This window comes from Bombyx mori, chromosome 26 (assembly GCF_030269925.1).
Source record: "Bombyx mori chromosome 26, ASM3026992v2".
Classification (NCBI taxonomy): domain Eukaryota; kingdom Metazoa; phylum Arthropoda; class Insecta; order Lepidoptera; family Bombycidae; genus Bombyx; species Bombyx mori.
The window spans coordinates 5,333,800-5,358,743 of record NC_085132.1 but is presented as its reverse complement, the minus strand read 5'-3'; the positions used below and the strand labels follow the sequence as shown (position 1 = coordinate 5,358,743).

General features: G+C 36.9%; 2 protein-coding genes across 3 annotated transcripts in view; one reads left to right on the top strand and one right to left on the bottom strand.

The window, feature by feature from the left end:
• The window catches only part of LOC101736665 (ileal sodium/bile acid cotransporter), a 40,784-nt gene extending 27,086 nt beyond the window's left edge, over nucleotides 1–13,698 (bottom strand). The window contains exon 1 of one of the 2 annotated variants that reach the window (XM_062676320.1): nucleotides 13,363–13,698. The gene's annotated coding sequence lies outside the window, so the exon portion shown is untranslated. Of the gene's footprint in view, nucleotides 1–10,861; nucleotides 10,951–13,362 lie in introns of those variants that run through there. The other variant, XM_062676321.1, reaches the window with a different exon arrangement.
• An 8,724-nt stretch (nucleotides 13,699–22,422) lies between these two features.
• The window catches only part of LOC101736006 (E3 ubiquitin-protein ligase MARCHF5), a 29,074-nt gene continuing 26,552 nt past the window's right edge, over nucleotides 22,423–24,944 (top strand). The window contains exon 1 of the mRNA XM_004927194.5: nucleotides 22,423–22,832. Coding sequence (XP_004927251.1) covers nucleotides 22,662–22,832 — 171 coding nt within the window. The 5' untranslated portion in view covers nucleotides 22,423–22,661. The remainder of the gene's footprint in view (nucleotides 22,833–24,944) is intronic.

Sequence of the window (24,944 nt, the reverse complement as noted above, 5' to 3'; positions counted from 1 at the left end):
TAGTCTTAGCGTTATGTTATATAGCCTATAGCCTTCCTCAATAAACGGGCTATCTAACACTGAAAGATTTTTTCAAATCGGACCAGTAGTTCCCGAGATTACCGCGTTCAAACAAACAAACTCTTCAGCTTTATAATAAAAAACATGAATATTATTAGTATGTCGGCTCACGTCAGGGATGGCTGAGCGGTAGGTTCCGTCATCGCTCGTATTCGATTGAACTCAGTTTAGTCAATAAAACTTTTCAATAATAATTATTGAAACTCAACACACACAACTTTCACAATGACAGGGTAAACCGACAGTTTCGTTGCACATACCGACAGACCGACTGACTGACTGACTGACTGACAGAGACTCACTGACTGAGACGGACGGAATTACTGTCTGACACGGAATGCCACGACTCTGTCCACGTACCGCCATTTTATACTGTGGCGTTACGGAGTCTACCCTTCATTTTGTGATATTTATCAAAACAACATTTCATCATTTAAAATAATAATCAAAACCACCGTCTTAATATTACTAAAAGTCGTTATCCACGACAACTAAAAGTCGTTATCCACGACACGGCCATTCTGACACGTCACACGTCCCTGTGTGACGCTCCTGCAAGGAAAACAACCTTCTGCAATATCTAACAGGTTTCGTCTCGGCCACTCCTGATTCATTCACGATTGAGGATTGGGATTCGTTTCATTACAAACCATAACGTTAGCTTTCAACAAGATCTTTAACTGACTATGTTAACCTGTGTGAGTAGATAACTTAATTACCCAACTATTAGTGATACACTATACAACTGAAAAATTTCATTAATGCTCAATAAGCATTAGAAACCCGAGTTATTACAAAACAACTCAATCTGAGCAGTATTTCATCAGTATTATGTATCAACCACAAACTATCGTTACAATTACTTCCATCTAGTGAGAGTAACTCATGCCACCTATATCGAGTGACGATAACCCAATTCAAGTGCCACCTCCATCGAGTAGCTCTTGACTATTTATTGCCTCCATCCGGCAAATAAGTGGGACCGGTACCCAACTTCAACACAAAACACTAATGCCTCCATCCGGCACGCAAGTGGAACTTTCATCCAGTACCCACTTCAACCATAAAACACATCGCAATGCCTCCATCCGGCAATAAAACGAACATATCACCTAAATCGAGCGAGGTGTTCAATTACCAGTCATAAATAACACTGAATACTGTTCTTTACTAATCACACAAAATAGGACAGCAAAATCCTTACTTTAATCAGTCAGTTGTATCGTGGTCATTTGATCCTACATCTTCTACATCACTAGTGTCAACAAAATCGTATAGAACGCTCCTGGCCTGGCTGCCAGCCCAGCTAGTAACATTGCCACCCACATTATCATTAAAACAAATGATAAAACCAATACACATCACTTCACAATATAGAGTCAAGGTCATTAGTAGACCAACACAACAATAGTCTCCATTGAGACCCAGATCTCCGCTGTACCAATCGATGGAGATACTCTCACCTCACTGATCAGTCTCGTCAGTAGCACTACTTAGAGGCAACCTTATGTAATCATAGGTTTTATTACCAGTTAAAGCAATCTGTCTTCATTTCAACAAAATTCAACATCGAATTTTACTAAATTTCCAATGTTCTGGTCTCGTCAAAGTTAATCTCTTACTTTCAGTATCATTTTAAGTAAAAACCTTTTGGGATATGGCACGCGAACTATAAAGAATTCGTTTTTTTTTTTTTTTTTTTTTTTTTTTTTTTTTCCGTTGCATCCGGTTTGAAATCACAACGATTCTAAAGAAGTTTTCACTTCAAAAGATGTACGGCTTCTAGCACTTCTTGTCAAGAACAATTCCATGAGCTCATCGCGAGCTTGGTCATCAATAACGCAAGTCTGGACTTCGAATAAGGACACTAGATTTAAGAGTTCTATTTCGCTGAATGCTCAATCTCACAGAACCGATTAAAACAACTATCAGGTAGTACATTACATACAATAGGTAAGCAATAAACCATCGCATAGGATTTGTTCCGTACAGTTTTGAGTCAAAACAACAGAAACCTTTTATGAGAACCATCGTATAAAATTGCTGAATTATGAAGCTACTACTAATAGATTTCTTGACAAGAGAGCATTCGGCACCAGAATCCAAATAAAAATAATACGACTCACCAGATTGTTCTTGTTTACCAAAAATACCGATATTACGCAGCTACCGGCACGTCGCTCCGCTCGGCCGGTGAATAGTTGACCCATCGAGCGCCGACAGACGGCGCTTGCGTTCCATATCTCGTATTGGCTGCAGCAATCACGTGTTGATTGCGACACGGCCTTCCTGGCTGTACACGTCCTCGTGTGATGGTTAACCTACAATCAAGAACATCCACGAGAACACTTGTTCCGCTCCATCACTCCTGACTACACTTTACGACTTATCGGAAAATTTAAAGTCATCAAAGCTTTAAACCGTTTTAATACCATTTTAACCAAATCAAACAATAGGGTATACAAAGTTCACTATTCAGCAGCCAGAGCACGTACCACAGTCGTTCATCAAACTTCAAATTTACTCTGTACAAATCAGGCATAGCTTACAGGAACTCAGATCAAAGAAAACTTCCGAGTAAAAATATCTAACGCCACGGCTCTCCAGCCGACCAGCAATCGCAATTGCCCTCATGATGCGCATCCACAGCGTGGATCGCCCGTGTGCATCACCCGCTGACTACACACGATAGTCTTTACAGACCCCGACCTCCGCCAGAGCCAAACGCGCACCGCGCACCCACGGACTACTTGAGTTGCCTCAAGAGACACCGATTTCTACCGGGCTACGACTACGTAATAGCTACTGGTACGGTCGAACACAATACGGCCGATAGACTATCCTTACTCGAGTTTTCACCACAATTTAAGCTTGCTCTTCATCATCATTTACATCAACCTCGACTGGTATGTGTCATGCTGGCATTTTTCTTAGCCTATCATGTGGGTATTTGTAAGTACGATTTGAATTTAAAGCTTTCAATGTGTAACGGTCACCATCCAATACTTCAACTACTTTAAACGGCCCTTTAAACTTCGTATCTAATTTCGTTTGATTACGCTCTTCGTTTTAATGTGTGGACGAGCTCACAGCCCACCTTGTGTTAAGTGGTTACTGGAACCCATAGACATCCACAGCGTAAACGCACCACACACCTTGAGATAGAAGTTCTAAGGTCTCAGTATAGTTACAACCGCTGCCCCACCCTTCAAACCGAAATACACCACTGCTTCACGGCAGAAATAGGCAGGGTGATGGTACCCGTGCGGTCGATGGCACTATACGGAGCACCCGTCTGGTGCCACGTCCTTACCCACGAGAACGTCGCCGCGCTGCGACGCCGGCAGCGCGCGATCGCAGTCAGAGTCATTCAAGGATACCTCACAGTCTCCTACGAGGCGGCGCGCCCTAGCGCAAGTGCAGCCGGAGCGCGGGGGCTCCAATCTCGGCAGTCCGTGCTGGAGGCGTGGTCTCGTCGTTTGGCGGACCCGTCGGCCGGCCTCCGTACCGTCGAGGCCCGGTTCTCGCGGACTGGGTGGGCCGCGACCGCGGAAGTCTCACCTCCGGCTACCTGTGCAGACTCACAAGACATTTTACCACCATGCAAACTTCTTACCGCAACAAATCTTACCAGCCACCACGCAAACTACAATTTTACGGGTTCCACCTCTCCTACACGATGTTACTCCCACACTGAGGAAGCCAACCGCGAACACTTGTCAAGCACGCACAAGCACGCACTTCACCGGAAAAACATGCATCCGCCAGCGGAACCCGAACACCGCCGCATCGCCAGACACGAACGCACCGGACGTCTTATCTTACAGGTCACGACGACTTCAGATGTGTCAATTTTTCTTCCCCACGGAAACTTGCTTGCTTTCTTGTTTGCTTGCTTGCTGGAGCCCGAAGTCATCGAACGTGTAATGTTATTGGTATTGAATCTAGTAGATTCTAAAATTTCAGCGACAATTCACAATCTCATGTCCTGGTTTTACTGCACTAGTGCCATGTAACTCTAGCAGAAGTCAGCCGCTTAAAATAATTCTTGTCGGAACTACCCACTCGTCATGACAGATCCATTATTGCGATCGAAGTTTCACTTGAGATTTGCACTTGCCTTAATTTCTTGCAATAGCTTGTTACGTGTTGTATTTCCGCTAGTAAATGCCATGTGATGAAGTCGACAGTCAAACTGGGCAACATGAGCCAGAACGTAAGATGTGACGATTTCTTCGTGGCTCAGATCTTCCATCGAGGTAACAGAGACGTTATTACACGACTTACGTATGCTGCATTCACGCTCTTGTGGCGTACCACTACTAGTATTCTGATCTGCATCATGTTTTTTTTTGCTGTACTTCGAACACGTTCAAACACGTCACGCCAGTGAGAGTAGAGTCCTGATCTCACTTCTGATGTCGGCTCACGTCAGGGATGGCTGAGCGGTAGGTTCCGTCATCGCTCGTATTCGATTGAACTCAGTTTAGTCAATAAAACTTTTCAATAATAATTATTGAAACTCAACACACACAACTTTCACAATGACAGGGTAAACCGACAGTTTCGTTGCACATACCGACAGACCGACTGACTGACTGACTGACTGACAGAGACTCACTGACTGAGACGGACGGAATTACTGTCTGACACGGAATGCCACGACTCTGTCCACGTACCGCCATTTTATACTGTGGCGTTACGGAGTCTACCCTTCATTTTGTGATATTTATCAAAACAACATTTCATCATTTAAAATAATAATCAAAACCACCGTCTTAATATTACTAAAAGTCGTTATCCACGACAAGTATATATGTTTTTAGATCGTTAATGCCTTGTATATATGAAACCAGGTAACCAGCTAGCTCCTAGTATACCGAGCTTCTAGCTGGAATGCTTAAATCCTAAGGAGTTTCATGAAACTGTATTTTATTGTATTTAACGAGGCAGTTAATAACAAACGTTTTTAAAACTTGCCAGAGACAATACTGGGTCATCACAATTGTAACTTTTTAGTTAACGTGATAGGGATATTAGTTTTTTTTTATTGCTCTTGTAGGCAGACGAGCATACTGTCCACCTGATGGAGAGTGGTTACCGTCCGTCATCTAAATGACTTCGTACTTTTTTATTGCCACTATACGAGGGCGGCACTGAAATTTTCGGGAATTAACGAAGTGACACAACATTACTATTTAAAAATGTATTTATTGCTTTTCGAAGTATTCTCTGCGAAATTTGACACATTTTTCCATACGATGGAACCAATCATTGAAGCAACCATTCCATTCGGAAGTTGGGGTCTCCAAAATGGCCGTTTTGTAGGCGTCCACAGCTTCTTCAGGTGATGAAAATCTCTGTCCACGCAATTTATTCTTTATTTTAGGGAAAGTATAGAAATCATTAGGGCTTAGGTCGGGGCTGTACGGCGGATGGTCTAATAATTCTATGTTTTCTTGCTCTAAAAACTCTTTTGTTCTGTGCGCGGTGTGAGAACTCGCATTGTCGTAATGGAGGATGATGCGGCGGTTGCAGTTCTCTTTACGGAGTTCAGAAACGACCTGTGGCAAACAAATGCTAGCATACCATTCTGCATTAACCGTTCTTTGTCCCTCAAGAGGAATAGTCGTAACATGGCCGGTTTTGGAGACAAACGTGGCCACCATTTTTTTTGCAACACTCCGTGAACGAACAATTTTTGTTGGCTTTAACTCATTTTCGAACACCCAAACTCGTGACTGGTTTTTTGTTTCAGGTTCGTACGCGTATATCCAGGATTCGTCACCTGATACAATGTTGTATACAGCATTTGAGGATCCTGCGTGGAATCTTTCGAGAGTTCTGACGCACCAAGTAACGCGAGCCGCTTTTTGCTCTTCACAGAGCGAATGCGGTGTCCATCGGGAAAACAACTTTTTTACACCTAATTGTTCATGCAAGATTATTTGTATTTGACTCATGCCAATGTCTAAAGTTGCCTGAATTTCGCGATATGTCAAATGTCGATCTTCCTCAATCAGCTTACGCACAGCATCAACGTTTTCTTGGGTGACTGCAGTTTTTGGACGACCTTGACGGGGATCATCACTGAGCCTGACACGTCCACGTTGAAACTCAGCAAACCAGCGATAAATTGTGGTTTTGGATGGGGCTTCATCACCAAATGCAGAAATCATCCGGTCAACACACTGTTTTTGTGTTAAACCACTTCGAAAGTCATAATAAATCATCGCTCTTGAATTTTCTCGAGTCAATTCTATTTTCTCAACGACTAAACAAGTTTGACAAAACCTCGTGACAAGACCGAGAATCTTTTTTTAAATAAATAAATGGTATTCGATTTTTAAAACCAAGGAGTTTTCAAATAAAAAGATTTTAATATGACAGGAACAGTGGAAATATTCCATTCCCGATACTTTTAGTGCAGCCTAGTAGGTAGAAGAGCATATTTGACACAAAATGGTGAGTGGCTATAGCCAAGCCGCGGTCTAATTAATAATTAAGTCTTTAAGCTTCTCTCACTGCCAGTAGAAGAAAAACCCGGTCCATATGTACTGGTTCATGAACTACTTAGACAAGAATGTGAAAGTTTTGTACTTTTGAACTTTAAATCCAACATACCGACTTCAATACTTATTTTTTACTTTTCTATACATTATTATTCGTGTTTTTGCATATTGTTTGTATTCGTATATAGTTTCTGTTTAATGTTTAAGCTGAAACGATTTTAAAATAACAAAATACACATTTTTCAGATATAAGATAGAACACAATGCACTCTGTATTATGTAGGTTAATTAGAATGGCCCTTACACATCACGTTACATTTAATAGACATTGAAGTGAAGGAATAATATCGTGTAATAAAAATCAAACCCGCGAAATTATAATCTGCTTAAATACTGGTGGTCTTGTGTACCACCACCCTGCCTATTTCTGCCACGTAGCAGTAATGCGTTTCGGTTTGAAAGGCGGGGCAGCCGTTGTACTGTAAAAATTAGACTTACAACTCATGTCTGAAGGTAGGTGGCGGCATTTACATTGTAGGTGTCTATGGGCTCCGGTATCCCCTTAACACCAGGTCGATCGTGAGCTCATCCATCCTCCGAGCCAATAAATAAAATCTATATTTACATCTATATTTACTTAATTTGTTTTCAAAACGTTATGTGAATTTTTTTTAAGTTCTAAAGATGGGGAGCATTTCATAAATTCTTATTAAATGTTTGGTTTGTTTTACTAAAATATTATCTAGAAGTTCTAGAACTATGATAAGTTTCAAATTACAAAACTATGGATGAACTGTTTCTTTCAAAATTATTTCGAATTTATTTCAAATTGACATTCAAGTGTCTAAAAATAACACATCGATATATTTTGCACGTCATGGTGATGCCGTAATAACCATTTGTAATTCAATTTGGTCACATATCCGTACAACGAAAAACATTAATTAATAATTTAAAAGGTACCACTACCCTGTCTATTTTGGCCGTGAAGCATTAATGCGTTTCGGCTTGAAGGGTGGGACAGCCGTTGTAACTATACTGAGACCTTAGAGCTCATATTTCAAGGTGGGTGGCGACACTTAGGGTCGCCGCACACGAGCCACACGCTACAGCCACAAACACGAAAACCTAGAGGTGGCTAGAAAGGTAGCTGAAGCGCGCGACACTTATGGCCGGTGGTCGGTGGCTGCTACTTTTTGGAACCTTTTTTTTTCCTACCTATGCTGATAACCTTGAAAGGCTATTTCAGCTTCGCCCTAACATGTAGGTGAGCTCACGGGGCTCAAACCGGAGTGTTGCTAGCACTGGCCCTAGCAAGAGCAGTGCTTCGCAGAATCTACCACTGGTTCGGAAACGCGACCCACTGAGAAGATCCAACGAGAAACTCAGTGGGCTGTGTCTATGGGTTAATTCGCTCGTCGAGCCCTTCGTCGCAAGCGACGGGTTCGACGAGGACGGCGACCGGATTTTGAAACCCGTGCGCGCAGTATCATAATGGACTCTGATAATTCTATATCCATACTTTAATTTCAATCAACAACAGCCTACATGCGTGGATTGCCTTGCACAGATTAAATGAGGTGAGGGAGAGAGGGGTGGGGGGAATCGCACGATTGGCGTGTGGCGGCGTTTTGTATCTGCGCTTAGTGGCCGGTCGGACCACAAGAAGCGAGCAACGATGATTTGTAGCGTGTGGCGGCCACTGGCGTTATCCTTGTACAGCGAATCCATATAAAATGTATGAAAATTACAGGAAATCTACTGGTGGCAGCGTTTTGTGGTTGTGGCCGGTGGCCCGTGTGCGGCGATCCTTAACGTTGTAGATGTCTATAGGATCCAGTAACCATTTATCACCAGGTGGGCTGTAAGCTCGTCCACCCATCTAAGCCATAAATAAATAAAAACATCAACCGTGAAAACCGCGGTATGAGCACTTCAAATAATTTTGTTATACTATTTGATAATTAATACATATATGTATCAATTATAATAAAATTGTTACATTTTGATGATCGCAGTGTCAGTGAACAGACGACCTTTAAACTAACGATGTCATATAGTTACAATAACAAGGACGCATACGAAGTGACAATTCGAGGTGCGATTACAAGTTATATTATATGTGTAATATGTAGTAAGTACATATATATGTATGTACGTAAGTAGTTTTAGGAATTTTAAGCCATACTCAAGCGGAAAATAGTTTTGCAAAAGGATATTACTAAAAGTAGATTATCTGTATTTATTGCATTAGAAAAAAATCATTATCAAAAATAAATACTTTTTTGTGAAACACTATATAAACTCGTTTGCTTCTTTTTTTTTTTAAGCCTATGCTGATAGCCTTGAGAGGCTTCAGCTTCACACTAACGTTTGTAGGTGAGCTCGCGGGGCTCAACCGGAGAGTTGCTAACACTGACCCTAGTAGGAGCAGTGCTTCGCAGAATCTACCACCGGATCGGAAACGCGGTTAGTTCGCTCGTCGAGCCCTTCGTCGCAAACGACGGGTTCGACGAGGACGGTGACCGGCTCGTTTGCCTTGAAATATGTAGATCAAAAATCATAAGCGTTATATTAGTTCTGCGTGCAAGCACAATTTAAATAGTCCAATTATATAGTGTTATATTAAATTACGCTATGATTTAAGTTTGTTAAAAACTGTTCATCCTACGTATCTCAAGATAAATAGGTTAACCTGATAATTCGACTTTCATTGCAGATGTCATATTTTAATCGGTATTAGGTACGTATAATTTTGATCCTTTGAGCGCGAACCGTCGTTACATCGACTCTCTTTTAAAGCATATAAAGTGCGGAGCGTCGGAATCCCAACTATTTGCGCAGTTTGATTATAGGTATTAGGTATCGTCCTCTATTGACGTGTCTCAGCGTGTGCATGTATTTAATAACGTTTTTAATAAGTTATTAACATTTGAAGCTGTCAGCGCAAAAGTGGTCTAATCCACATTTTTTATATTCAAGCTTATATGTATATTGGAATTTATTTAAAATATAATAAATTTTGATGCAAAGGTAACAGATACCTTTGTAAACATTATTTTTGCGCGTATTGTTTTTTTTTGCCTACTCAAATTCAAATTCATGAAAATTCAAACCTAATTGCCTCCATACTAGCTATGGTAAGTTTAGGCCACTTTTGCGCTGATGGCCTCATTTATAAATAGTCATTTAAAATTATTGAAATTCTTTAGCAAAGTAACTTCTGCAAAATATTTAAAAATAAGCTCAACACTGAAAGATAACAAAAAGGTTGTGGGATTTGAACAAAAGGCAGAGTTGTATCGCTTGATACAAGTGCATAAGGCGTCTTATCCTTTATGCTACGACGTCACAATCTGTATCTTGTTATCCTTGACAAACACATGTATCTTGTTATTATGAATAGATTGTAAGTTTGTTGCCCTGTCGCAATCAATAAAGTAACTTTCCGAAACTTAAGTAACCCATAACCAATAAAGCAAAAAATATAGTTAAATTTTCGGCAAAATTTTATCTTAGAAGAACAGTAACTACTTATTTTATAGGCACTTAATTTAATTCCATGTTTTTCATAGGTAAGAGAAATATTGCTGACACTGACAAGATGAATTGTATGTATTGTACGAGCAACCACTTTCTATGACAGATTATGATCGTGACGGATTTGAAGGAAACATTTTTCTACTTGAGGTTTCGAAACTTATGGTCATATATTTAGGATACTAATTGGAATAACATCAAAACAACAGTATCATGCGAACACATTTTTGTTTGAGCACACTTTTTCCACAATGGCTGTTCCAATTTGATTGTGGTTCTCAGTTTTCTGCGAAATTTTTGCGAAAATTGCATTAATTCTAATTCGTTTGTAAGATTTTTTATGTTAGTCTTAAAATCTGTCTATGAATAAAATTCTAAGAGAACTTCTTTAAAGAAATTGATACCATTTAATAAGTTGTTTACAAAACAATCAGTGTTTAATTTGATGAGTTGAAATTTCACAGTCGTAATCCCAAACTGATCTGATCATGGAAGTCTTGAACGCGCCCTCCGCGAAGATCGTTATTACAAAACCAAATTGCGTATAAACTTTCGGAGAAATCATAAGTTTGCACAAGCGAATTAAAACATAGATGGATATAAAATAGCCTTAAGTATTGGAAGTTGCAACACAGAACTGGATCCTCGTTGGATAACGCGCCCGGTTTGTGAAAGACACATAACACCGAACGATGTGAAAGTTCATCAAGTGCTCGATTGACGAATATCAAACTAAAATTTAAACTTACTTTTTATACACTTCACAATTTATCTTGCAACTTTTAATTGAGCTAACGAATTCAACAAACGCACTTCCAAGGCGATGGGAATGTCAGCACTGAGAAAAACAAATTGAGAAACCGTAATAAGCCGCTGTGTGCTGTAACCAAGTCTTTCGCAACTTGAACGGGATATTCCAAATAAGGTGTTTTTTATCTAATTCCAGTTGCGACGATTGATGACAGTTTTAGTTTATATAATTTTGTGATTAACTTTGAAGTAAAACTTGAGTTATAATATATTTAATGCAAATTTTTCGATTGAGAATCGTTCAAATCATGGGAGTTTGGAAGAGGTGTAAAGGAAGTCCAATCTTTTTTTAAAGAAAAAAAAGAAAATTCAACAAAACGTACGCCAATTAGTAGCCGGGTGGTAACATACGGGTTAACTTGCTGTAGTTGCTTGTGGAAACTTAGTATGTAATCGAATGTCAAATTTTTTCTTTACGTCCACGCTAACCTTATCCCACTGTATTGTATGGCGTATCGTCCATCCAACCTTCATCAAAATCTATGACTTTAATATGTTCCCGTTCTGTAACGGGATGCCAAGTGGTATCTGTATACCACTTGGCATTTTCGTATCAGTTTCTAATAGGCAATACCATCGACATACGTAAGGCGACGCGTCAATAGCTCAACAAATTATTTTCTTTTTTAAACGTAGAATATTTCAACAGCAAGCAATCAACGAAAACTTTTTAAATCAAACCTATAAATCAGTTAAAATAGACAGTCTACAGCGAGACAGACTCCAGTATTCACTAACGTGTGGTTATTCTTATTATATTATTACGAAGCTCATAACAAACATTCGCGGTACAATATCGGCGTCACGTCAGAGCATCCCCTCTCGGAGCGTTCAAGGCTACAGTCACGTAGGTACTTCGCTGGATCGAAAGTGATCAAACTCGAGGCTATTTATGCCTAATGAAATATATGGGATTGAATATTGAATTGAAGTCGACGTGGCCTAAAGGATAAGACGTCCGGTGCATTCGTATCTAGCGATGCAAACACGCGGGATGAGATGTCCTACTTTTTTCCCGCGGCGCACTTACTATTTTTTCTCCTACCAGGCCGAAAATTCGTGGAGTACCGAGCCGGGGTCCAGGGGCGAAGCCCTGGCCGGGGTTAGGGGGAGGAGCCCCCCCATACTCATAAAAAAACAATTGAACTGTTTTTTTATTTTTAAATAAACTACTACTAATTGAATAAGAACTGCCTGATGAACTCATCTTTGTTTAATACTTCACTATTATATTTTATTGCCTTTTGTTTATTTCACTTTTACACTAAACACAATATTGCAAATTACCTGAGCTCAACAATGGCAGAAAATTTTAGGTGCGTGAGAGCAGACGTAGACACTAACGTGCATGCGGCTTTGTCAGTACCCAGGGAGAAAAAGTTACACTTTCTTCCCTGTACAGCGGGAGGAAAAGTTAAGACTTTCTTCCCCGTACAGCGGGAGGAAAACCGAACTTTCGGCATAGGTGGGAGAAAAAATTAATTGTTAATTCAGATCACAGCCAGCTTAAGTTTGTATTTTTGGTTTTTAAACTAAATTATAATATTTATTTTCTATTAAATCTCCAGATTGTCAACAAAGCACTTGTATGAATATATTTTTATTTCACAGTAGCAATAACTTGCAACCAGTTTTCTCTCATTTTGTATGTATATTCACTTCTTAGTATGTGCAAAATGTGTTATATAATGTACCATGGCTAAATGGACCAAAGGTTTTTTAGTTTTGTCACTATTGTCGCCTTACAAATAAAATTACTTGTGATACATTAAAGCCTTACAAAAGACCCTAAAATAAAAGTGCGAATTTTGATTGGGTGTTATTATGATGACATATATATATATAATCGTTTTAGCAGGAAGAAGGGTTTTATCATTCATTTTACAAATGAACCAAAAGCAGTTCAATAGTTAATTTTCATCAAGAATTCTGTAAATCCAGAGCAGTAATGAAGGAAAAATGAGAGATTTTTCAGATATTTCTATACTTTATTTACAGACTAGTTTCATATTACTTATGACACTAGTTCAAGGACTGCCATAAGTTTTTTACTGGGATAGATATCTAAAGTCATATATGTTAAGAAATGTTTAGCAAATTGTGTTAGTGGTCCCCTTTCTGATATACAATGGACATAGCACACTCTTGATGAATCCATTGATGTTTATAGGTTGTATTAGTAGAAGGTTGATCTGATAACTGTAATATCTAATGGTACCTGTACTGATTAGCTTAAGCTTTGAAATACATTAAAAATATTAAAACATTGCAACCACGTTACATAAAGGGAAGAGAAAAATTTTGTTTCAAGGTTTTAATTTTCTTCGAAGACGTGTATCCTCTTTTGTTGTTATTGTATGGTTAATTTCTGATTTAGACTTCAAGAAACTTTTATTTTTCAATAAATTTATTTTTAATAAATTATGCAACAAAAACTTACGTTTATATTAAAACGGCATTAATTTGTAGGAAAGTCCAAGGTTTCACGGTTTTATTCCGATCATAAAATACGTAGTTTAAATACAAGTTTTTAGTTGTACAACTTATTTTATTGTGTGACTTGTGAATCTACAATATTATAAGTTAAGTATCTACCTACTACCTACGTTTTATTCCAATGATCATCTATAATATATTAATTTACTCTTTGATGGTATTGTATGTCAAACTTAAGACCTTTTTGGCGGGAACGCGAGGAATGAAGTTGTGTGATTTGTTTTATTTTGTCCATGTAGTGTTTCTTCAGGCTTAAATGTGTAATAACGGTGGTTTATTAACTATTTAATTGCTGTTTATAAATGAAACAAAGCCGCTGGAGGTAACTTCTCGGGATCCTCCAAAAAGTCCATTGAAATATTTCAGTAAATGACCACCATTTTCTTGAGATTATATTTCATTCCATATCATCTCATCTAATTTCATTTAATTTCATCCCAGTTGATTAATATCTCAAATTAATCATCTTCATTTTATTTCATTTCACTTCATATTATAATTTTTCATAAAAATAAGAATATAAATTTAAAATAAGATATGCCTAAATCTTAGTTACCAGGTCTTAAAATCCCTTTAAAAAATCAAACTTTTTTTTTTAAGGGATTTTATGACCTGGTAACTGAGACCTTTAAGTCATGTCTTATTTTAATTTATAGTCATATTTTTATGAAAAATGATATTATGAAGTGAAATGAAATGAAGATGATTAATTTGAGACATTAATCAACTGGGATGAAATTAAATGAAATGAAATGAGATGATACGGGATGAAATATAATCTCAGTAAAATGGTGGTCATTTACTAAGATTTTTTCAGTGGACTTTTTGGAGGACCCCGAGAAGTTACGTCCAGCGGCTTTATTTCATTTTCCCACATTTGTGCACTTTCACAGACATTAAACAGTTAATAAACCATCATTATTACACATTTAAACCCGAAGAAACACTAAATAGACAAAATAAAACAAATCACACAACTTCACTCCTCGCGCTCCCGCCAAAAAGTCCCCAAAATCAAACTTATCAAAGATTATACACAGACTACTTTTTTACACTACAGCTGGGCTCACTGAATTTGGCCCCTCTTTTTTTGATTATCGGATTTTTTATTTTTTATTGTTTGTTCGTCGTTTGTTCGTTAATGTTCGAATGTAAAAATTGTTTGTCTTTTATTTATTTATAATTAATTAAACAAATGATCACCCTTAAGTTGGCTCCTTTTACTGGATATCTATCTTTACTTTTATTGCTCAGATTAATTAATTTTGATCAATTATCGTTTGTTCGAAGACTGTTGGTGATTGCTCGATCATAAAAACAATTAAATTCTCTATCCTATGATTTGCAAGCGAAGTAAATTTTCCCTTCGAAATAAGGTCTCCCTACGAAACTTGCATACGCCCCGCATACGCTCACGCGTCCTGCATCAACTTGAAACCCCTTCAAGTCATTCAATCCCATTTTGGCAGGATAGCCGTCGGAGCACCATGGTTCCTAAGGAAAGTGGATCTCCATGATGACCTAAAGCTTGACTCAGTAAGTATCTGCAGTCGGCATAATTGCGCCACTTTGAAAACGCGGCATGACATGAAAACCCTCTTGTCGTGGCCGCTGGGAATTACATACCCGATCCTGTGGACCGAATGGTAAACAGTCGACGTCGCCCTAAACACGTAATTACGGATCCTCCCAATCTATTAACGGTGCTTTTAGGTACCTCAACCACCGGTCACCGTCCTCGCCGAACCTGTCGCTTGCGACGAAGGGCTCGACGAGTAGATTAACCTATGGACACAGCCCACTGAGTTTCTCGCCGGATCTTCTCAGTGGGTCGCGTTTCCGATCCAGTGGTAGATTCTGCGAAGCACTGCTCTTGCTAGGGCCAGTGTTAGCAACACCCCGGTTTGAGCCCCGTGAGCTCACCTACACGTCAAGGAGAAACTGAAATAGCCTGTCAAGGCTATCAGCATAGGTAGGAAAAAAAATGAATCCGCTTGTGATTTGATTGTCACTGTCACATTTTTTTCCAGTGTCATTTGTCTCCATAGAGTTAGTTGTAGGTACTTATTAACTCCATGTTTGTCTCAATCTCGCATTCTAGTGTCATTGTGTTATTCGTATGTATTATTTATGGTATTATTCACAGCGTGACCAGATTTAGCAGATTTCTTCTTTTTTGGTAGATTTTGAGATACTGGCAACAGAATTTAGTATGTAAAAATTATTTCTGGCCTTTTCATTTTTCATTATTAATATTATTATTTTGTAATTGTATTTTTTGACTTGTTTTTTAGTTTATTGCAAATATTGTTACCTATTTAAAAAAAAAAGATAATATTTGAGAAAAAACAAAAAAAAAGCTCGCTGAGTTTGTTTCGCCGGTTCTTTTCAGGACTGTGGCTTTTTTTGGAACCGGTGGTACAGTTAACATTGTTATTTATATTTTGACATTCAACAAGTGTGTTATACTGACATCTAAGTTGAAATAAATGATTTTGAATTTGAATTTGAATTATTTGGTATATTTTAGTATAATTCAGGCTTTTCAGTTATTCTAGTACTTTTTTGGCATTATGGATAAATTTGGAGTATTCCTCCTTTCATCGAATGGATTGTAACTATTTAATTTTCATTCTTTTCGTTACCATTCGTGCCGTGAGCATAGTGTGATAGACTAATGAGAATTCCTTCATTGAGAATTTTTATAATCGAGCTTAAAATGAAACATAATACACAAAGATATCGCGATGTCCCATTCATCAAGATATCCTTGTAGTTGCAACAGAAAACATACAAATTGTTGACAAAGAATATAGGGAATTAAAATTAGATGTTTCCGTGTCTAATTTATTGTCAACATCTAGTTCGACGTCTGAAACTTTTATGGTGGATAAATTTTGGAGTGAAGTCAGCCAAATTAGAGATGCGAATAGCAAGCCAGGGTATGGCAATTTGTCCCGATTTGTGAAGCAAATGACGATGCTACCTTTGTCAAACGCCAAAGTAGAAAGAATCATTTCTAATATAAATAGGATTAAAAATCAAGATCGAAATTGATTTAATAATAAGAATGTTGCTGCAATAATGCATGGAAAAGAGGGGCTACGACAGTTGGAAGGAGGATGTCGCACATTTGATCCTGATAGAAGTGTTATCAAGTTAATTAATTATATGAAAATGTTACCCAACTTAGAGACGAAGAATTTTAAGTTTAAGTTTAATTTTTTTTTATATTTTTTTTTAGAATTTAATTTAAAAAAATAACATTGTTCTCTTGAATTAATGGTGGTTTCTTTGTTATTTTTATTATTTTATCAAGGAAAAATTCATTTTTTTACGTTGTAACACGACAGCAAAAAAAGTATTATAGATTTTTAGTATTTCTCGTTCTCTTTTGGTAGAATTCAGTAGATTTTAACCTCCACAAGCAGTATATTCGTCAAATAAAATCTGGTCACACTTGTTATTTGTCAAATGTAAGTAAAAGCAAGAAAAGCGCGGGAAACGTTCGAACTTGGCGGGCGCGGTTTTTAAATTTTTTTCAAATTAAATTGTAGATTTATTGTAATTAGTAATCAGAATAGTTCTAAGTTGTGAATTTTAGATTAGTGTTATTCCTATATTTATTATTTATCTTTTCTACGTAGGGTAAGTTTTTTCTGAATACTTTTATGAACGAGCCGCCAGACCCAGGGGGCACAGTGCCCCCTGTGGGAGCATTTGTTACAATTTCTAACGAATCTGGAATGGATTCCGACTGTTCGTCGGTATCCAAACGAAAATTAAAACGAAATTATCTTCATAGGATATGCAAGCAATGTAATAAGAGGAAAAGGAAACATAATAATGATGCATTAAAAAACACTGATTGTCATTGTAATGATGAGTTTATAAAGGTCCCCATGAATAATTTACCATCTTCTACTCCCGATAACGTAAATTCTCCTTCCCACGCTCCCACACAAATAGGCAGGACTAATTATGATTGCAATGATCGTGGCCCTTACATTGTGCATGTTCATAAAATACAGTCTGCGGAAGACGACGGCACCAATCTGCATCCTATTGTGTTCGGCAGGTTTTTAAAAAAAAATTCTTTTAAAAAAATTGTAAATGGCAGTTTGAAAAGGATAGGAAGAAACAAAATGTCTCTTTCTTTTCATAATTATTTAGACGCCAACAGCTTTCTCCAGTCAAATTGTTTATCTGAAAATAAGTTAAAAGCATATATACCCACCTTTAATATTACTAGAATGGGATTAGTAAGGGGAGTTCCAACTGAGTGGTCTCCCGAAGATATAAAGGAAAATACTAATATGCCTATGGGATGTGGTGATATAATTAAAGTCAGACGTTTAAATTATAAGGTAATTGTAAATAATGAACCAACTTGGAAACCTTCTCAAACAGTTGTATTGACATTTGACGGCCAAGTATTACCTAAACGTGTTTTTATGTGTTTTAACTCTTTACCTGTACAACTATATACTTACCCAACTATACAGTGCTATAACTGTTGTCATTTTGGCCACACAAAAACAAAATGCAGGTCCAAACCAAGATGCTATAAATGTGGACAAGGTCACACCGGTGATAGCTGTAATATTGAGGAAGATCAGGGCTCTTGCTGCTTATGTTCTGGGCTACATTTTGCGTCAAGCAAAAAATGCCCAGAATATTTTAGGCAAAAAGAAATAAAAACTACCATGGCTGAAAACAACCTATCATACATGGAAGCATCAAAACTTCACCCAATAATAAATAAAACATATGCTGATGTCTTAACATCCATTCCGAATAAAACTTTACAAACAGACAATACTATTGTACCCGGCTCACCCCCATCACGCATATTATCGTATAAAAAAACTGTTGTTTCTAAACCACGAACCCCACCTAAACCTAATAAAGGTTATGACAGTGAAGCTCACAATTCAATTGTAAAGGATTACAACATGCCCGCACCCTCTAATGGTTGTGTATTACAAACCTCACCCAATGCTGACAAACGGAGTGAACAGAACTTAATAGACTTAATTACAACTTTAATTAAATTGTTATCTCAATCAAATTTAACCATACCGACCAACGCTGCTACTTTATTCAACCCCAACAATAATAATAATAGTCATAATGGACAGGATAGTTCAATGGAACTGCAGAAGTATCATAAGTAAAAAACATGAACTTGTACATATTGTAAATACTTTTAAACCTTTTATTCTTTCTTTATCTGAAACCTGGCTTAAGCCGAATTATACATTTAAAATCCCTGGCTATTCCTGTTTAAGGAATGACAGGGCTGATGGGTATGGCGGTGTGTGCCTTCTTGTCAGAAACTCTCACCTTATATCTCCTCTTCCTCTTCCTTCACACAGTGATGATTTTTCTATCATTGCTGCTATTGTTAATAATATTTGTTATGTTTCCGTTTATATTCCACATCCTTCTTTAAGAGTCTTTAGTGAAATTAGAAATATAATTTCACTTCTTCCTCATCCTTTCATGATTTTGGGTGATTTTAACTCTCATCACACATCTTGGGGTAGTTCCTTTTCTAATTGTTATGGACATGAATTGTTGGATATTTTAGACTCATATGATCTGTGTATCTTAAATACGGGATCCCCTACCCGGCTCACTAAGCCTGATGAAGCAATCAGTGCTATAGACCTGTCTATTTGTACTTCTAATTTAGCGTCTTTATTATCTTGGTCTACTTTGTCATCCACATTCAATAGTGATCACTATCCCATTGTTATTTCCTTTCCCTATAATAAACAAAATGAAGCATTAACATCAAAGCCGCGATTAAAACATAAAATCATTGATTCTCATTGGGACAAATATACTACATTAGTAGAAGAAACATTTCTTCAAGATACAAATACTTGTGATACGGACTATTTTAAATCTGTTTTATTACAAGCTGCTGATACTGTTTTTCCTAAGCGAAAGCCGCGCCATAATAAATTGTCATCACCACCATGGTGGGATGAAGAATGCACTAATGCTATATCTAGGCGGAGACTTGCTGAGAGGAACTATCGCATTAACATGTCATTGGAGAATTATGATGCACTGTTGAAGATAATGAAAGAGACAAGGAAGTTGTTTAAGAAAAAGAAGTTTGAGGGTTGGAGGAATTTTTGCAGTTCCTTGTCTCCTGAAACACATTCGTCAGTTCTTTGGCGAAACATCAAGAGATTTAGAACCGCTATAAATCCTTCGAGTGCGCTTCTCCTTCCTATTGTATTAGCCGATCAATTCCTCGACCGTTTGGCTCCTGCTTCTGTACCACACCAAGATTTAATTATCCGTTCCCTACCCGTTAAAACCAATAGCTTTTCTTCTTTAAATCTTCCTATTACTATGATCGAGCTGAAAGGAGTGCTAAACCACGTAAAGGACAGTGCTCCTGGGGAAGACGGGATACCATATTCCTTTTTATCACACATTGGTGAAAATGGCTTAGGTCACTTTTTAAATTTAATAAACAAAGTAGTTTTGTCAGGTGACATTCCTTTATCTTGGCGAAGGCAAATAGTGCTGCCCTTTTTGAAACCAAATAAAACACAGTCTAATGTTGAGTCTTTTCGCCCAATAGTTTTATCATCGGTAATTACTAAAGTAGTTGAACATGTTATTAAAAATCGTCTTGAATGGTTCATTGAGAATAGTGAGCATCTCTCTCAGACACAGTTTGGTTTTAGAAAGGGGAAAAGTGTGGCAGATAGCTTGGGGATTTTTACTACTGATATACGTAATGCATTTTTAGACAAAAAATCCACAGTCGCTGCTTTCTTGGATATTAATTCTGCATACGATAACATTTTACTCCCCATTCTTAAACAAAAGCTGAATAATTTAAATGTCCCACACCTTTTAACTAACTTTATTTTTAATCTTCTTTCCGAGAGACAAATTATTCTGGACGTTGGAGTCCCGTATACACCAAGTAGATTGGTCTGGAAGGGGTTGCCGCAAGGTTCTGTACTAAGCCCTTTACTGTACAACATATATACACACGACTTAGAAAGGTCTGTTGGTGACAATGTTAGTATCCTACAGTATGCGGACGACTTGGTCATATACGCCTCTGATAAATCTGTGACAAATGCTTGTGAGCATATTTCTTCATCTTTATCTTCTTTAAAAACTTGGATGGATACTAATGGCCTAGATTTATCTCCGTCAAAGAGTAGCTGCGTTATTTTTACCAAATCTCGAAATCCTCCCACACCTACTATTACTTATGATAATACACCTTTACCAAGCAAAAATCAAGTAAAGTTTTTAGGGGTTGTACTTGATGCAAAACTAACAGGTCTAGCCCATTGTGAGCTTGTAGTTTCAAAATGTGAACGGAATTTGAATATGCTCAGATGCCTACGTGGTGTCTGGTGGGGTGCTCATCCAGCTACTATGAAGTTGGTTTACAACGCCGCTATTAGAAGTATTTTAGATTTTGGTACTTTCTTTTTGGATCCTGGGAATGTGACAGGTTTTAAGAAATTGGACCTGATTCATTCTAAGGCATTAAGACTCATTACAGGTGCAATGAAATCCACACCCGTTAATGCACTTCAAATAGAATGTTGCGATCCCCCTTTAAGATTTAGACGCCAGTATCTCTCTGACAGATTTATTTTCCGAATTGTTCAATTTTATAATCATCCTTTACCTTCCAAACTTGAATTATTGTCAGAGAAATTGTCTTCTACTAATAAGCCCTTTCCATGCCTAGTAAAAAGTTTTCAGAAATATAAATCGTTACAAGCTCCTACACATTCCTTTAGAGTCCTTCCTTTATTTAAAACTTCATATGATTCTCTTCTTTTCTCTCCTACTATTTGTTTTTCTCTCAACATAGATAGGTCCGATTGTAATGTAAACACTACTTTTAACCATATTGTAAATACTAAATGGCCAAATTGGCATTACATATATACTGATGCATCCAAACATCCCACAGGGTGTGTTGGAGTAGGTGTATTTCATAACCAATATAATATAGTCCAAAAAATAAAATTACCACCAGAAACATCTATATTTACGGGAGAATGCTTCGGTCTTCTGAAAGCAATAGAATATGTTATAATTTTTAAACTCAATAAAAGTGTTATATTTACAGATTCACTTAGTTCTTTACAAAGCTTAGAAAAATTTTCCTTAAAACTGAATCCTTTCTTCCACATAACATTTGAATGTAAGAGAAAGTTGTTGCATTGCCAATTAAACAACTACACAGTCACTTTCTGCTGGATACCTAGCCACTGTGGCATCATAGGAAATGTGAGAGCTGACAGTTTGGCAAACGAGGCAACTGTGAGTGGCGATTTATACCCATACACGATTTTCGGACACGACCTGAATGCTTTACCTAGCATATATCTCCGTGATACATGGGATTTGAGCTGGAGAGAGAGCAGTCAGGTCAAGGGTCGCTTCCTCTACGCTATACAACCTTTAATCCCAAGAAAACCATGGTTTGCCAAACTATGTTTTAATAAAACTGCCACTTCGTCTTTAATCCGCATGCGTCTTGGACATATTTGCCTTCCGGTACATCTGCATAAACTTGGCATAGTATCTAGTGCTGCCTGTGAATGTGGTGAGAGTTACTGCGATATGAATCATGTTTTCTTTTCCTGTCCTTTATATGACCACTCTTTCCTATATGAATCTCTAATATCTCTCTCTATTCCTCTTCCTTCTAACATTTACTTACTTCTTAGAGATAATAGACCCTGTGTATATAGTGCATTAAATAAATTTATTATAAATAACAAGATTAAATTGTAGTTTAATATTATTTGTTTTCTTTTGTTATATATATTTTTTAGATATGAAATTATTCTGATTTGTTTTTGTATAATTCCCGGTATGATTTAATTATTTTAATTCGCGTTATATGTTTCCCTCGCTTTGTTGACAAAATGTAAAATACTTGACACTGGCCAAATGCACGAATGGTGCCGAGCCAAAATTAAGAAGAAGAAGAAGTAAAAGCAATAGGTATGTACCTACCTACCTACTTAATGAAATCAAAATGATTTTCAATTTCAAAACCTTGCGAAACAGCTGTTGAACTGTGATAATAAAAAGGATATTTCCGAATATTATAAAAATAAGTCTACTACATTTCATTATATTCGTCGTTGCCTGAGATTGGCTACGCACCTTTCTTTAAAAAGAAAACTGCAAAAATATTGTTGTTGTGGTGGAACGGTGTAGAACATAATGTCGGGTGAATCTAATGAGTGTCATGGAACCAGCGTTAGTAGTTCACAAGCTTTGCAGCCAGCTGAAGATGAAAATGCCAAGTCTTGTTGGGTCTGCTTCGCTACAGAGGCAGACGATAAACTCGCGGCGTGGGTACAACCGTGTAAATGTATCGGAACAACAAAATGGGTAAGTAAGTTCAAAGAACAGTAGTTGGCCATGTAATTGTGTTTATTTCCTGGAAAAAATGTCCAAAAGTATTGGAAAACAAAATCTGTTATGAAGTTTTAAATGAAAAATATCTAATTGTGATTTTTCTATCATATTTTTATTACACATTATGGGAATTATTTCTTTTTTTTATTGATTGTTAATAATTGTTTCCATGGAAGAAGTCTTATCATGTAAATATTGTAATTATGTATGCCTTTAATTTTTATCACTAACAGTTATTATTGACTCTTGTTCCATATTTACAATTTGATTGTTTATCAATTCAAAATTATTTTGAAAAGTTATGAAGATGGTTATTTATCACAATTTGAATTGACTATTTACAAATTAAAAATAAAAATTCTGTTTTCAATAAACTCAATTTATTTCCATTACAACATTTTGCGAGTGTTGGCCATCTCCTCAATAAATACAAGTTTCAATGGATCTTCTCAGTGGGTCACGATTCCAATGCAGTGGTCGATTCTGCAAAGCACTGCTCTTGCTAGGGTTAGTGTTAGCAACATTGTCAGGTTTCAGCTCACCAACTAATCCGGCGAATCTAGTATAACCCCTGGAGGATACTAGAATTGGTAGGAAAAAGTCTTTCCTCCCTCGGGGGACATAATATAATATTGTGGAATATTATTAATTTGGTATTATTTAATTGAAATATTTCATAATGATTTTTTTTTATAGTACCTAATACCAACAAAAAGTAACCTATTGGAATTTGCATTTTTCTGTTTTGTTATTGGACTTTTGCTAGCTCTGCAATTCAGTACATCTATTCTGTAACAGCTGTTTATTGTCATTATTATTATTACTACATTGCATCTTCACAATTTTTTTTTTTTTTATTGCTTAGATGAGTGGACGAGCTCACAGCCCACCTGGTGTTAAGTGGTTACTGGAGCCCATAGACATCTACAACGTAGATGCGCCACCCACCTTGAGATATAAGTTCTAAAGTCTCAGTATAGTTACAACGGCTGCCCCACCCTTCAAACCGAAACGCATTACTGCTTCACGGCAGAAATGTCCAGGGCGGTGGTACCTACCCGCGCGGACTTACAAGTGGTCCTACCACCAGTAAAGAGAACAAAAAAGAGTACAAAACCTATTACAAGTACTACATACCACACACTCAGACACAAACAAGACAAAGCATTTGCCTAAAACATTTACAAAATTTAATTAATCACATTGTTATGTAAATAAATCAGAATCGAAAACACTAATTTGAAACAATTGTATTTCATTGTTATTTTATGAATACTAGAGGTCCTGCAGTAGTCAAAATTCGACTATACTTAATTGGAATTGTAAGTTTTTACACTATTATGATTGTATTTTATACTTCTATAATCACAAATTTCGCCAAGGCTACACTATAAAAAAAATATTAATAAAGACAAACAATATTTAATCTATTCTCAATTTGACAACAGACGTCAAGGACAAAAGCTTGACAATAAATAGTTTGCATGCGTGTGTGCGTCAAATACATGGTATGTAATGTGTGTGTAATGTTTTCTTTATTGATTTAATGTATCTTTTATGCATTATTTAAAAAAAATATTAGCATTGTGCAGTTCTTCTCTATATTCTCTATAAGTGTGGAAAATTTCATACTGCTTCATCCTCGCAATTTTCGTAAAAAGGGATACAAAGTTTTTGCTTAACGTAATATATAGATCATGTTGAAAACAACTACTTTAAAATAAACATGTTAGTTGAATTAGGCATTAAAAAAATCTTATAATTAATTATATTTAAAATCAGGTCATGAAAAGATTTTTAACAAACCATTAATGAAAATATGTTTTTGGAACAAAGTAGTTTTATGTTTCACAAGAACAAAAATCTTACAGGTGTAAATAACTCATACACTCAGGTCAGTTTATTGCTCTTTCAAGGTTATCACAATGACTGAGATGAATCATTTGTCAGCTATCATTATCAATCATTATTTTTTGTATTAAAAAGAGAAAATTTTGTTATTCAATATGCTGTTTAAACAATTATTAAAAATAATTAGAATTAAGATTACGGTTTAATATGCCATTTATATTATTTGTGATTTTT